Source organism: Rhinopithecus bieti, unplaced genomic scaffold (genome assembly GCF_001698545.2).
Source record: "Rhinopithecus bieti isolate Rb0 unplaced genomic scaffold, ASM169854v2 scaffold_4553, whole genome shotgun sequence".
Classification (NCBI taxonomy): domain Eukaryota; kingdom Metazoa; phylum Chordata; class Mammalia; order Primates; family Cercopithecidae; genus Rhinopithecus; species Rhinopithecus bieti.
Genome location: NW_016804694.1, coordinates 1,472,736 through 1,487,553, shown reverse-complemented (window position 1 = coordinate 1,487,553; position 14,818 = coordinate 1,472,736). Strand labels below are relative to the sequence as shown.

Below are 14,818 nucleotides of genomic sequence, written 5' to 3'. Positions count from 1 at the left end.
CTGTGGTGTCATTTAATGTGTTCCTCTGTCCCCTGTATTTCCTGTAACTGACTAGACAGCTCTGGAGCCTCAGTCAGAATCAGGTTCAATTTTTTGGTAAGATAACTTCATGGGTGGTATTCTATACTTTCTCTAGGAGATGCATAATGTCTATTTGAATCTCTTTTTTGTCAAATGAGTTTTTGTCCCGAATCTCACTCCAAATTTGAGCCAGCAACCCAATGAGACCCAACCTCACCCAGCCTACTCAGGTGGGCCCAGGGGGCAGGGTTTGTGGAGGAAATAAGTGATCATAGCCGCATGCCCACACAGAACACAATCATCTTCAAAGAGCTTTCATGCTGCCTAACTCTTCTGATGCTCATTGGCCCTTTTAGGGGGGCATAGCTGGCGTTACTATCTCAGCACTCCGGAACTAGAAAGAGATGAGTGACTTCACCAAGGCCACATACCTGGCAAGCAGCAGAGCCAGGGTGGTAGCCAGTGTCTAGCACTGTCCCCCCCTACAGCCCTGCCTCCCTCCAGGTGACTCCCCTGCTGTTCTCCCTCTTCTAGGACCCAGATCAACTTCACTGTGGCCATTGATTTCACTGCCTCCAATGGTGAGTTGGGGGATGGACAGAAGAGCAGGGTGGGAAGAGAGCACTTTTAAGGGCTGCGGTGTCTGGCCCTGGCTGGGACCACGATTCTCATACTCTCTGGCCTCTTCCTCACCAAAGAGGAGGTACCTAGGTCTGGAGGACCAAAGATACAACCAAGATGGTAGAGGTATCCCCAGGTTGGACCACTGACATAAGTCTGGGCTCTGAACCACAGCCTTGTCCTTGAGGAACACCCAGTCCCCTTGGGGGAATGCGATCGTGTGTACTCTGGGCCTATGGAGAGCCCTGGAGATGTTTTCCCCCGGGATCAAATCCCAGCTCCTCTGTGCGGTCCAACCCACAGGCTGGAGTGGAGAACCACAGCCAAGACTGAGCTCTGTGGTGTTCAGGGAGGCAGGATCCAGCCCAGGGACCCTGGTCTTTACCTGGCTGGGGCTGCCCTGGCTTCCTTCCCTCCTCCCAATTTCTCCGGTGTCAGCCTGTGGCTGGGTCACTAGGAGCAATCACAGTGCCAAACTTCACATGATTAGAAACATCACAACCTTCCTTGGGCTCTGGACTCTATTAGGGGTGCTCAGTGCTCATTTTGCACCAATCAAAATGCCCAGGTCTTGCCCTCAACAGGTGTCAGGAGCCCCTCTTATAGCTGTAGGTCCTAGCATCATAGAGCACTGGGTAATCAGAGCCGGGAGGGGCTTTAGTAATAATAACACTGAGGATAGTTATCATAATATTGATAGCACCTGTTTAATACTCATATCAATCCTATGAAGTAGGAACTATTATTGCTGTGATTTTACAGGTGAAGAGACTAAGGCTAAGGTTAAGGAACTTACCCAAGATCACATAGCTAGTAGGAGGTAGACAGGATTGGTATCTTGGCAATCTGTGCTGTACTCCCTCCCATCAATGAACAAATAAGTTAAATATAGACTATATTAGTAGTGAAGAGGGCTCTGGGGGGTGGAAATCAAGCCAGGAAGAAGGATAGGAAGGATTGGGGGAGGCTGTAATATGTAATAGGCTGCTTAGAAAAGATCACACTAAGGAGGTGACACTTGAGCAGAGACCTGAAGAGGCCAAGGAGCAGGCCACGTGGACATCTGGGGAAAAGTGTCCCAGGTAGAGGGAACAGCCGTCGCCAAGGTTCTGAGGTGGGAATGGCGAGGGGCTGGTGAGGCTGGGACTGGCGAGTGACAGGGAGGAGGGTAGGAGATGACCTGGAGGCCAGCTCATGTGTGCCTTGCGGGTTCTCGTGAGGACTTTGGGTTTCATTTTGTGGGAGGTGGAAGCGTTGAGCGTTTTGGGCAGAGGAGAGGCATGATCTCTCTGAGGCGGATAGGCTCAGTCACTGCCGTGCTGGGTATGGGCTGGAGGCACAAGGGCAGAAGGAAGCGGGGAGATCAGTTAGGAAACTGCTGCATCCTATAAGCAAGAGCGTGGTGGTATGGGGAGGAGGAGAGAATGAGGAGGGATTCCGGATCTGTTTTGCTGAAGGATTTAATATAGAATACGAGAGAAAGAGAGGAGTCAAGGATTAATAAAAGTTAGGGGTGCTCTTGGACACTCCCTTCTTCATTCTGAACCCAGGGTGACTTGGTGGGTCCAGATGGTCAAAGGTTCCCATGTCCTGTATTGCAGGGAACCCCTCACAATCCACATCCCTGCACTACATGAGTCCCTACCAGCTGAATGCCTACGCGCTGGCGCTGACCGCCGTCGGAGAGATCATCCAGCACTACGACAGCGACAAGATGTTCCCTGCCCTGGGCTTCGGGGCCAAGCTGCCCCCCGATGGCAGGGTGTCCCACGAGTTCCCGCTGGTAGGAGGTCCCGCTGGTAGGAGAGAGGACTGACCAGGCTGGGGGTGTGGTGACAAGGTGGGGGTGGGGGGACATTTCCCTTCCTCTGAGCCCAGGGACTTAAGGCTCAGCCTCAGTGGAGGTAGACTGCCTGCTGTGTGTAGGGGGGCTCCAGAAACCCATCCCCTTCCCTGATCACAGATGCTGCCCCTCCACATCTGAAGCTGCCTGCCCACAGCTGGCTCTGGCCTCCTTGTTCCTGACAAGACGCAGGCGGAGGTGGAGGCGAGCTGTGGCTGACCCATCCCTCAGGGCCCCAGCAAAGCGGACAAGGTGGTGTGGGTTGGGTATCCCTGAGTCAGTGCTGAGATGGGATGAGGTGGATCCCCAGGGTGATGTGGAGCGCAGCAGCATCTGGGCGGCCTGGGCCCTGTGGAGATGACTGCACAGGCCACTCCTTTCCCTGGCTCCCATGAGCTGGGGACACTCAGGCACAGCAGACGTCCCTCGCATGCCTGAGGGTGCAGAGCGCTGTGCTGGGCCCAGTATGCATGTGGACAGATAAGCCACAGGTCCTTCCTGAGTTGCTCAGACCCACTTGGGCAGAGTGGGTTTACCCAAGGTTCCCTGAGGAAAGCAGCCAGGGATCTTGGGGCGTCTCTGAACAGGTACAAGGAGCTGGGTAAGGAGCAGGTTTGGACCCAGCTCACCTGAAGCATGTGTTGCTTCAAGATGGGCCCTGGGAGCTCCCTCCCCTGCCCCACCATCCCACACCAGAGAAGAGCTGGGGGAGCCCAGGCCTGCTGGCCTCCCCACCTGGGCTCTGTTCCCATACATTGCACACCCCCGTCCTTTCTTCCTGGGCTCAGCCTCCCCGCCCTCTCTCCCCCAGAATGGCAACCAGGAGAATCCCTCGTGCTGCGGCATCGACGGCATCCTGGAGGCCTACCACCGCAGCCTGCGCACGGTGCAGCTCTATGGCCCCACCAACTTCGCCCCCGTGGTCACCCACGTGGCCAGGTAAGTGCCACTGCCACCGCCTCCAGGCACTCACAAGGCCTCCATTTCCATACTGGCTGCCTCTGGGTGGTGGGAGGGGGTATCTCTTCCCACACACTTGCCTTTCAGGGAGCCCTGACCCTGAAGAGATTCCCCCAAGAGCTGTCATCCTCCAAAGTGTTCAGGGTCCTTGTTTATCGGGGAACATGCCCAGAGGCCCAGCAGACAGACCTCAGTCCCTGCCTGTCCCACCCAGGAATGCAGCGGCCGTGCAGGACGGCTCCCAGTACTCGGTGCTGCTCATCATCACGGACGGGGTCATCTCGGACATGGCGCAGACCAAGGAGGCCATTGTCAACGTAAGCAAGGAGTGTGCGGTGGGGAGGTGGTTTGAGGGGTGTCTTCCTCCCCCTTAGGGGAACCCTGGGGTTGTGCCTACCTCCTTGACTTTAGGGAAATGCTTGGAGGTGACTTGGGCGGGGCTTCTCCTTTCCCTCCCTCACTGGGCCCCACTGCCCTCGTCCACCTCCCGGCCTCTGGCTGCAGAGTCCGGTGCTGGATAGTGGATTCTGGGGAGTGGAAGGGGTGCCCGGATCATGAGAGATCTGGCTGGTGAGCACTGTTCCCACCTCTTAGTCACAGTGGGTTGTCTACTCCCTCCAGACCCCAATGGCTCCCTCGTTAACCCATCTCTAGGACTGCTTGCCCCTTCCCCAGGCCGACCTGGCCAGGTCAAGGGAGTGGGAGGGGAGGCTCAGGGTTGGGGAAGCCCAGGAACACGGCTCTCTGAGTCAGTGGTCTCCCTGTAAGAAGGGATAGGGGTGACTCACCAAAGCAGACCTATGACCCATTCCCCCCACCACCCTCCCTCTCTCCTCCGGGCCACAGTTTGGTTTCCCTTGCTTTTTATCTGAGTGCCCTCCCTCTCCCTACCCCCGTACCCCCTTTTCTGTGTTCCTCTGTCTCTCCACGTTCACTCTCCCATTTCTTTCCTGCCCACCCTTTCCTGTCCCTGCCCCTGATTTCTCCTTCCTTTTAACCGGGTCCCAATTGGGTCCAACCTTCCCCTGCCCCCTATGCTGTCTCCCAGGCTGCCAAGCTCCCCATGTCCATCATTATCGTCGGCGTGGGCCAGGCAGAGTTCGACGGTGAGTCCAGCTGCTGCCCTCCCCTCCTTTCCTTCCCTAGCCACGTACCCCTGCTCCCACCCCAAATGTTTCCTCAGAGGCTGCGGGCCCCTGGGAATGATCCCTCCCGAAAGAGTAAGAGCTCCCGCCTGGGCGTGTGTGTCTGGGTGAGTGTGCAGGGTGTGGGGTGCGTTTGTTTGCGCAGGGAGGGGTGTGTCAGATCTGGGTGTGCACCCACACCCACATCCCAAGGCTGTGGGGAGGAGGCCCCAAGTCACTTCTTTCTCCTCCAGCCCTGGGAGTCTGGGGAGGGTGGGGAGCCAAAGCACTGGGCTCAAAGTCAGAGGCTCACCTGATCGGGCTCCTCCTGGCCCCGGCCTCAGTTTCCTCGTCTCTAACACGGGGCATGGGCCAATGGTCTCAGCCCCAGATTGGCCTGGGATGGAAGGACAAGTCCACTCTCCTGCCAGGCCCAGGGGTCCACCATTAATCTCACGCCCCCATGACACTGCTCCCCTCACAGCCATGGTGGAGCTGGATGGTGACGACGTGCGGATCTCCTCCCGGGGGAAGCTGGCTGAACGTGACATTGTCCAGGTGAAGCCCAGACTTTGCCTGTCCCACAGGAAATTCAAGAGCCCCTCTAGCCAGGTGGACCTCACACCCCCTTTGGGGGCTTCCCTGGGGAAGGGCCTGGGAGGGAGGCACCGAGAGCCCCAAAGTGCCCCAGTCGTCACCGAAGGGAGTAGGAGTCACTCCTCAGCCATGCTGTGCTCTGGGCTGGGCCCCTCTCTGTCACTCCTGGGACACACTCCTAACATTGTGGGTGCCCAGCCAGAGGCCAGAACCCTCTGCCAGCCCTTCCTCAGCCCCCAGGCCTCTGTGGTCAGCCTCGTTCTGTTTTTTTCTGCCCCTTGAAGGCCGAGGCAGTGTCTTTAGCGTTGCTGCAGCCTTCTCCAAGAATGGGCATTGCTTGGTTAACTGAATCAATGTAAGCATCTCCATGAAGGATGCAAATATAATGAGCAGAAAGATCTTTGTCCTCAGGGAATTTCCATGCAGTCAGGCGGAAGAATGCACCCTCCGCAAGCACTTCCCCCACTCATCCCCTGCAGAGGAGGCCCTAGTGCTTAGAAGATGCAGAAGACAAAGCTGACATCCTCCATACCCCCTTGTCTTAAAAATTGGGGCCCAGTATCCCAGGGGTGGAGACCAAACACAGGGGCTGGAAACCAGAGCAAGGACAACCTGGGAGGTGGGACCAGCCCATGCCAAGGCCTGGAGGCAGGAGTGAACCGGAGGAGGTGCTCAGGATGGAGGGCACCCTCTGGGAAGAAGCCAGATGGGCCTGGCATTAGGCATTGGCCAGATTAGCCCCAGAGAGAAAAGGAATGAAGAGAGGCCAGAGAGAGAGAGAGGGCTCTGCTGGACAGGTCGGGGGAGACCCAGGAGGGCACATGCCCCAGAAGTCAGGGAGATTCAGTTGGCATTTCGGAAGCACCTACTGAGTGCTGTGCTTAGTGCCGAGGTAGAGAAATCTTGTTCCATGCTGTGTCCTGGTGTGGAATAGGGCTCAGTATTTGTCGAGTGAAAGAACAGTGACTATGACTATAGTTACTTACTGCCCAAACCCAGGGAGTTGGGGGATACAGTCCCTCAGGTAATTCACAAAGATGGGGGGATTGAGTCAAGTGGGCAGAGGCTGGGAGGGGCGTGGGGATGCAACCCCAGGCCTGGAGATTTTGGGGACCAGGGTCCCACAGGAGGCACTGCCTGACCCTGCCCTCCCGTTTGCCAGTTTGTACCCTTCCGGGACTACGTGGACCGCACAGGCAACCACGTGCTGAGCATGGCCCGCCTGGCCCGAGACGTGCTGGCAGAGATCCCTGACCAACTGGTGTCCTACATGAAGGCACAGGGCATTCGCCCACGTCCCCCACCTGCAGCACCAACCCACTCGCCCTCGCAGTCCCCAGCCCGCACGCCCCCTGCGTCCCCCCTGCACACACACATCTGAACCTGGTTTCAGCAGGCAGGTGGCTGGGGCCTGGGAGAGGCCAGGCGAACAGGAGGCCAGGGCCCCAGCCTCCCCGAAGTTGGCCTGCCCGGCCTTTGGGGCATCTGTGTGCCTGGCAGGCTGCCAGGGGGTGGGACTTCTGAAGACCCCTCCTCAATTTCTTGGCCTCACTTATTGCCCAGACACAGGGAGTTAGGGGCGCACAGGTGACAGCGGGGTACACAGGGACCTCGCCCTTCTCTTCTTCACCAGTACCTGGCTCTAGCCCAGTCAGGAAGGTGTAAACAATAGGGGTGATTGGGGTCCCTGTCGCCCGCCCCCGGCAATCCTATTTGCTTCCCTGTCATCCTGAAGCCTGGGCTCGGCCTCCTCCAGCCCCCCATCTCCGTCCCATCCACCCATGGTGTCTACTGTCACTGACCCCCGCCCTGTGGTCTATCCTGTGCCCAATTTCCAGTGAACCCCATGAAGCTGATGGGTTTGCAGGAAGGCCTGAACATGTGCCCCCTCCCAGGGACACTGGATGCATTGGGAGCCCCGGGGACCCACAGGGTGCTGTAATCATGGGCCGTCAGCCATGTGATGGGCCTGAAGCGGAGGCTGCTCAGCACAGGGCCCTTTCTGGTGCCTCTTGAGCTCAGTACGATGCAAGTTCTAGACACACAGCCTGTGGAGGCCTCTCCCTGGTGTGGGCCCACAGGCACTTCCACGGTTGACTCCTGGCTTCAGGAATCCCCTCCTCCCTCCAGAGGCTTCCCAGGGCCCTCGGTGCCCACGCCTCTGCCCACCTGGAGGCCTGAGTAAGGAGTGGCTCAGCCCCATGCTCCCACACCGCCCCTGCTCTTTGCCCTGTATCCCACGAGGCTAGGAGACAGGAGCCCTGGGTTTGAGCCCTGCCTCCCCCCACTGCCTAATGTGGGAACCCAAGCAAGGCCCTTCTACCTTTTGGGCCTCAGTTTCCATGTCTGTATGACAAGAGGGTTGACCAGATGGCCCCAGGTTTTCCTTTAGATCTGACATCCTGAGGGTCATTCATCCCATGCCCAGCTCCCCCACATCCTACTCCTAACTGATGTGACCCTACCCAAGGCCGCCTTGGCTTTTGTGTCACCCTGTCCCATCCCATCACCCCAAACACACCCTAGTCCTTCAGCCTTGGGCTCTGGCATCTGAGCCTGAGCGCCTGCCCCTGCTATGGGAAAGGTGGGGAAGAAGGGGATCTCCCTCCTGGGCCCACCCGGCCGCCTTTGCCCACTCGGGGAGCAGGTCATGCATGCCAGTCCCTGTTGCCGCATGGAGCTCCTCAGCCCACTGACCTCTCCGTGCCTGGTGCAGGCCAGGCCCCCGTCTTCTGCCTGCCTCTGCTTCCCCGTCATGCATGGTGGTGGTGTTTCTACGGTGTCTGGTTCTGTGCCCGTCCCTGAGACAGTCTCTGTGTGGAATTTGCCTTAAACTGAAGTAAATTTGGTTCTTTTAGTAAAGCATGATGTTTTTCTTTCTTCTCTGAAAAATAGCACTGACGTTGCTGTTTGACAGGGTCCACGTTCTCCTCTGTGGCTTCCTTCAATTGTTTGGTTCAGTAGGATTTACAAGCAAAGGCCACGTGCCACGCTCTGTGCTAGGCATTGAGGATGCAGCCATGAACAAAGCACAGGCCCTGTCCCCGCACAGAGCTTACAACACACACACAGACAGTATGGGAGAGACACAGCAAACACATCAACAAATAGGCTAGTAACATCATTTCAGGTGGTGGCAAGAGTTCTAAAGACACATGATGGAGAAGGAGGGTGATGTGTTCCATGAGGTGGTTGGAAGGGCCTCTCAGAGGAGGTCATGGTTGAGGTGAACCCCCAGGAAGTGAGACAGGGAGCCACGCTGATATCTGGGGGAAAGGGGCTCTAAGTAGAGGGACCAGCAGGTGCAAAGGCCCTGTGGTAGGAGCATCCTTGGTGCGTTTGCAGGAGAGCGAGGCCGGTGTGGCTGGAGGTGAGTGCAGGAAGGGAAAGTGCTAGAGATGGGGTTGGAGAGGTGAAGAAGCCAGAATGAGTGGGCTGTGTAGGCCATGATGAGGCCTTTGGCATTTACTGAGTGAAACGGGAAGCCATTGAGGAGGTGAGAGAAGTGAGTAACATCATCAGAATTTCCTCTAAAATAAATGGATTGCTTTATTGCATTTGATCACTCATTCACTCATCTCTCAACAAGTATTTACCAAACATGAGTGCCAGGCCCCACTCAGGCACTGGAGACCACGCTGGAGATGCACACACAGAATTGCACCCTCAGGGGTGCCCTGCTCTCGGGCAGTGAGCAAGGAAATCCTACAACCATGGCGTACTGATGCCAAGCCATCAGGGGCTGGGTAATCTGTGGGCACCAGAGTCACTGTGCCATGAGGAGTCTGGCATCCCCTGTGTGTTGGGGTCATCACTACCATCCCCGCCCTTGTAGGGTCATCACGTGGCCAGAGTGACGAGTACATAAGGTTGCACGTGACTACGTGACATGCACCCAAGACCCACTGCATTTTAGGTGCCCAAGAGACACTGTTTTCCTCTTGTTCCTCTTCACATGTAAATCCCTGTGGCCATGAGGGATCAGGGATCATAGCAAAAGGGGATTTCTCCCTTCTCTGGGCAAGTCTGTTCCCAGATTAGCCCTCCAGGCAGCCATTCCCACCCTGAACATCACAAGAAATTTGGAACTAATTATACCAAAGTTTGGGACTTGTTTACTTCTTATGATTTTATAGTAAATGGGTGCTGATTCACGGTTGTCCCTATAATTACATGTCCCTGTGACTTAGATTCTGATACGCTTTGAGTGGGAACAGGGTGGGGTCACAGCTTGGAAGGAGGGAAGTTCCCATAACCAGCAGCTATGTCACCTCACCACAGGGGCCATGGGAAAGTGTCAGGAGAGGGTGCTTGCCTGGCAGAGGGACTGAGGCGCAGAGTCACTGCTGGGGGCGGGACGGGACGCCAAGAGCATCTTTGCTGTGCCCGACACCGTAGCATCTCGTGGATTCTTTCCCAAGGTGTGGTCCACAGAACACTGGCTCCCTGGCGTGGAGCTTGGGAACCTGCCTGCTGTGCTTCCCTCTCTAGAGTCTCAGTGGCCTTTTGGGTATTCAAGGCTCTGTTAAGTCCTACAGCAAAGGGACCAGTTTGATCTGGTCCAACCCAACGTTTCTCAAGCTTTGTATCACAGAGTCAGTGTGTGTGTGTGTGTGTGTGTGTGTGTGTGTGTGTGTGTGTGTGTTTCGCTGGTAACACCGTCACCAAGCAGAACGTGCTGTCTTGGGAATTTCAGTAGAGACAATCTCCCAGGTTTCCAGGCTAACACAGAAGACTGAGGCCTGCCCTGAGCAGGCCAGAGGGAGGGCACCGAGGGTGGGAAAGATGGTGACCTCAAATTGGGCTCTGGAGAGAAGAAAAGGGCTCTGAAAGGGATCCCTGCCCCAGGTGCTTCAGGAAGAGAAGCCACAGGGAAGAAAGGAGGGCTTCAGCCATTCACAGTCCCAGAGGCATGGCTGCATGGTTGACTGGATTTTTGTCCCCCTATTGGACTGAGGGGTGTGTGGAACAGAGCTGGAGTGGTGGGCAGAGAGAAGAAAGGCCGTCCTGCCTCTGAGCTCACCGCCCAGGCTGTGGCTGGTCCTCTGCTCCCCCTACTTAATCTCCTGGCCTTCAGGATTAAGGGCCGTAGGCTGTTACCCCCCAGATCATTCTCCACCCACTTCTCTGCCTTCCTCTTGTCCACTCACCTCAAATGCCCCTGAATTAATACAAATAAAATAGTGATAGTAGCAATGACCAGCACACATATGCACTTACTAAGCATCTTTCTAAGCACTTTACATGTGTTTAGCAAATTCATCTTCATAACAACCCTGTGAAGAAGGTACGTACTATCATCATCCCATTTTCCAGATGAGAACACTGAGACACAGAGGCTCAAGATCACACAATTAGAGAGCAGTGGAGCCTACAGGTATCTGAGCCTGAAGGTGGAGTGGGAGGATCCACCTGGTTACCTAGAGATGTGAGCTCTCACTGAGCCATTTAGTTGCCTTGTGCCCTTGGTTGGGCCCTCTGCCCTCTGGGTCTCAGTCTCTCCACTGGTAAAATAGAGGGGGTGGGCTATCAGGTCCCTAAGGGTCTTCCCATCTCCCTTGAGTCTCAGCCCATCCATCAGCCTATACTCTTAGACCCCTGCCAGGCCCCATAGGCCTCCTGGGGCCCTGTCATGGCCAGGCTGGACAGTCACCATCACTGTGGCTGCCACTCCCACATCTCTGGGATGCCTGGCCATCATCGGCCTGCAGAAGAGGTCCCTGAGTCCTGCCCAAAAGGGGCGGGAGAGGTAGAAGCAGAGGATAGGGCTGACAGCGCAATTGGAGTAGGCCAGGATGGTGCAGAGGCTGGAGGCCACAAAAGCAGCCGGTGTGGCAGGCAGGTGGCCCATGGCTGTGTTCTCTTGATGCTCCTGGATGCTCTCTCCCATGGGACCTCGGGGCCGTGTCCACAGGAGCCAGCCCACGTGGCTGAAAGAGCAGCCCAGCCCCAGCATGCATGGCAGGAAGGCCAGGGCTCCCAGCAGGCTGAAGTAGCAGGAGGTCCCAGCAGGGTTCAGGAGCAAGAGGCAGGCCTGGGTCTCGGGAGCCCCTACTGTCTCCTCCTCCACTGCCACCCTCTGGAACAGCCAGTTGGGCAGGGATGCTGTAAGGCCCAGGGCCCACATGGCCCCACAGAGCAGCAGGCAGCTACCCCAGACGGCTGGGAAGTCCAGGTCAGGCAGGGCCACAGCCACGTGATGCAGGAGAGCCATGGCCACCATGCTATAGAAGGTGCAGAACATGGTGGCTGTGTTGATGGCCTGGCTAATGGTGCAGATGGCAGGGCCCAGCCACCAGTCGTGCTGCAGGAAGCTTAGCAGCAGCACAGGCACCATGCAGGCCACGAAGAGCAGGTCAGATAGCGTGATGTTCATCATGAGGTTGCGGGTCAGGGTGCGGAGCGGGTGGGGGGCGCCCGGGCCCCGGCCCACCACCAGCAGCATGAGCCCATTAGCCTACAGCCCCACCAGCAGGACAAGGCCACAGACCCCGGCAAAGATGAGTCAGAGCAGTCACTCAGGTGTGGCCGTGAGCTGCGTGTCGAATGTGGCATTGGGCTCCATTCTCCTGTTTCAGACACACAAGGACAAAGCAGAAACCAGTCAGCCCCAAAGGCCGCCTTCCCCGTTCCTGCTGAGCCTCCTTTTGTCAAAGACACCTACATGTAGTGGGCCCAGATACATGCCTGTCCTTGGCACACATTAGCCCCAGCAGACCTCATGACAACCCCAGGGGATGGACTCCATCGGTGCCCTGGGTTCAAATCCTGCCTCTGCTACTTGCTAGCTCCAGTACCCTGGGAGTTATTTATTTATTTATTTAGAAACAGAGTCTTACTCTATCACCCAGGCTGGAGCGAGATCTTGACTCACGGCAAACTCCACCACCTGGGCTCAAGTGAGTCTCATGCCTCGGCCTCCTAAAGTGCTGGGATTACAGGCCTAAGCCTCTCCACCTGGCCCCTGGGAGAGTTACTTAATGTTTCTCTACCTCAGTTTCCTCAGCTGTAAGAAAGCAAGGAAATAAAAGAAATGAAACAGATGTCGATAGTAACTGTCATAAGTGATAAGACTAGGGTAATTTTCATTTTCTTCTTTAAAATTTACTTCTAAAATTTCTGCAGGGAGTACACATTGCTTTCATAATCTGATAAATATATATGTGCATACATACACACACACGTATCTATTTTTTGACAAAACCCTGCCCTGTGAAACAAGCAGGTTTAATCTGAGGTTCAAATGGGAAAGTGGATCTGAAAGGCCTTTGAGAAGGTGGTTCCCAAGCGTCTCTGCACATTGGGACCTGGGGAGTTTCACAAATACAGAAGCCTGGGTCCCACCCCCAGAGACATGACATAGTTGGTCTGGGCTTTGGCATTTTTGAAAGATCCCAAATAATTTGAAGGGCAGATCAGCTTGGGAATCACTGCCCTCTAGGTTATGCTGTGCAGGCCCCTGGCAGGATGGGGGAGTCTGCGCCCAGCGGTCAGACCTTTCTCCTCACCCGCACTGTGTCCCACATGTCAAGGGCAGGGGGAGCCCCCGACTGGGAGGACTCTGGCTAGAAGATGGGATGTAGACATACTCGAGTCAGCCCAATGGCTGACGTCACCACTGGCCGCCTTGCAGGCCAGGCCAGGGCCCAGGAGCTCTAGCTGGAGAGAGGCTTGCCTGCTAACTCAGTACATATTTCCTGAGCATTTGCTCTGGACCAGGTTCCGGGAATCCAGCAGCAAACAAGAGGAGCAAGCAGAGGAGTCCTCATTGGAGTTGCCCTCCCCTTTTCTCCCACACTGGGGTGGGGACTGGAGACACCCTTCTCCTGCAGGCTCAAAGCCAGGTTTGAAGGAGTCTCTGAGTCCCTACTGCAGAGCCCCAGCCTGGGGGACTTAGCTTGATCTCTGGCGCCCCAGGGCAGCAACGTGCCTGAGGGCAACTGAGGAAAGACTGGAGAGGGGGCCTCTGTGAATTCTGATGTCGACCACCCTCCCAGGTCCCACCGGCTCCCGGGACTGCAGGAGGAGGGGAAATGAAGGACTTGTCCTGGATGAAGGCTGTCCTCCAGCCACTTTCCTGGCATTTGTCACTGCCTTTTTGTCACTTTTTCCTGGTCCACACCCACCAATGACATGGACTATTACTGGAGAGGAATTGGCAGGGAGCAACACGAGGCTTCAGGGACCTGGCCTCTGCTTCCCCAAAGCATCCGCATCTTCCTGTAAGCAGTTGCATAACTTCAGGGCTAAGTCTGTGGGTATTGGCGTTTGGGTTTAACACCGTTTCCAGCACTTACTTGCTACATGACTATGGAGAAGTTACTCAGCCTCCCTGTGCAGTACTCTCCTCTTCTGTAAGATTGGGGAATATGCCTGATGGTGTGAGGGCTAGATGAAGTAACAAGAGCTAAGTGCTCAGAACAGTGCCTGGCATGCGGTAGGCACTGGGTAAAGGAGGGATGTCATTCTGCCCCTGCTCCCCCTCAGTTCCAAAAAGCCCTCTTCTCTTAAAGCTCCTGCCCAGCCTTCATTCTCTCCCCTTGCCCTCCCTTCTCACTCAGCAGCCTGAGTCCCATCAGCCCAGTCCCACCCTCCTTTTCTTAATCAGACTCTGGCTAAGCCTAAGCCAGAGCCCCCTTGGCTGACATGCCCCAAGAACTCACCATTTGCCTGGAAGTTCACTCTGAAGTCTACCTCAAGTTTCTCCTGCTGCTGTTGTTGCCTGCTTTGTGCTACTCTGAGGTTTCTGGGTCCTGTTCTCTGCCTTGTGAGCCCTTTGACAGTAGGAAAGGCTGGTGGTCCTTGCACAGTTGTGCCCTGCCCAGCAGGTGGATCCGGCCCAAGAAAGCCAAAACAGGGTTCTGGGCAGTGTGGAGTTTCTCCCAGAACTCCACCTCCTGGGAATCTGAGTTGCCTGAGGCCAGAGCAGAGCTGAGATGAAACAAGGAGGTCTGGGGGCCACTCCTGTACCAGGCCCCCAAACAACAGGGGCTATGTCTGCTCTACTGTCTCTCCCAGGAATCGCACCCTGCCTATCTGCCTCGTTAACTCTCTGGCCCAAAGGACAGAGATGTTGGTGCCTGCCAGGTCCCTGGGCCCCAGAGAAAGAGCCATTAGCAACTACAGGACCTGTCTCCCATCCTCACCCAGGGCCAGCATCACTCACTCCAGCCCACACCCCTCTCTCTCTCTCTCTGAGCACACCACAGTCTAGAAACTGCTCAGTTCAGGCGCAGGTTTGTGGGCTGCAGGAGGGGACCTGAGATGGGAGAAGACATTGGGGTAAAAAAGGATCAGCGAAGCACCCAGTAAAAGAATCAGCTAGAGGGCCGGGCACGGTGGCTCACGCCTGTAATTCCGGCACTTTGGGAGGCTGAGGTGTGCAGATCATGAGGTCAGGAGATCGAGACCATCCTGGCCAACATGGCAAAACCCTGTCTCTACTAAAAACACAAAAAATTTGCTGGGTGCGGTGGCGGGCACCTGTAGTCACAGCTACTTGGGAGGCTGAGGCAGAAGAAGGGCGTGAACCCAGGAGGCGGAGGTTGCAGTGAGCCAAGATTGCACCACTGTACTCCAGCCTGGCGACAGTGTGAGACTCTGTCTCAAAAAAAAAAAGAAAAAAGAAAAAAAGAATCAGCTGGACCATGGG

At 56.1% G+C, this 14,818-nt stretch overlaps 1 protein-coding gene and 1 pseudogene across 7 annotated transcripts in view; one reads left to right on the top strand and one right to left on the bottom strand.

Annotated features, from left to right (window-relative positions):
* The window catches only part of CPNE5 (copine 5), a 98,189-nt gene extending 90,158 nt beyond the window's left edge, over positions 1-8,031 (top strand). For all 7 annotated transcript variants that reach the window (XM_017870110.1, XM_017870109.1, XM_017870112.1 and 4 more), the window contains 7 exons: positions 556-602; positions 2,244-2,425; positions 3,297-3,424; positions 3,660-3,762; positions 4,494-4,551; positions 5,054-5,127; positions 6,329-8,031. In XM_017870110.1, coding sequence (XP_017725599.1) covers positions 556-602; positions 2,244-2,425; positions 3,297-3,424; positions 3,660-3,762; positions 4,494-4,551; positions 5,054-5,127; positions 6,329-6,547 — 811 coding nt within the window. In that variant the 3' untranslated portion in view covers positions 6,548-8,031. The remainder of the gene's footprint in view (positions 1-555; positions 603-2,243; positions 2,426-3,296; positions 3,425-3,659; positions 3,763-4,493; positions 4,552-5,053; positions 5,128-6,328) is intronic.
* Positions 8,032-10,756: 2,725 nt separating this feature from the next.
* Positions 10,757-11,731, bottom strand: LOC108528297 (pyroglutamylated RFamide peptide receptor-like; annotated as a pseudogene).
* Between the last annotated feature and the right edge of the window lie 3,087 nt (positions 11,732-14,818).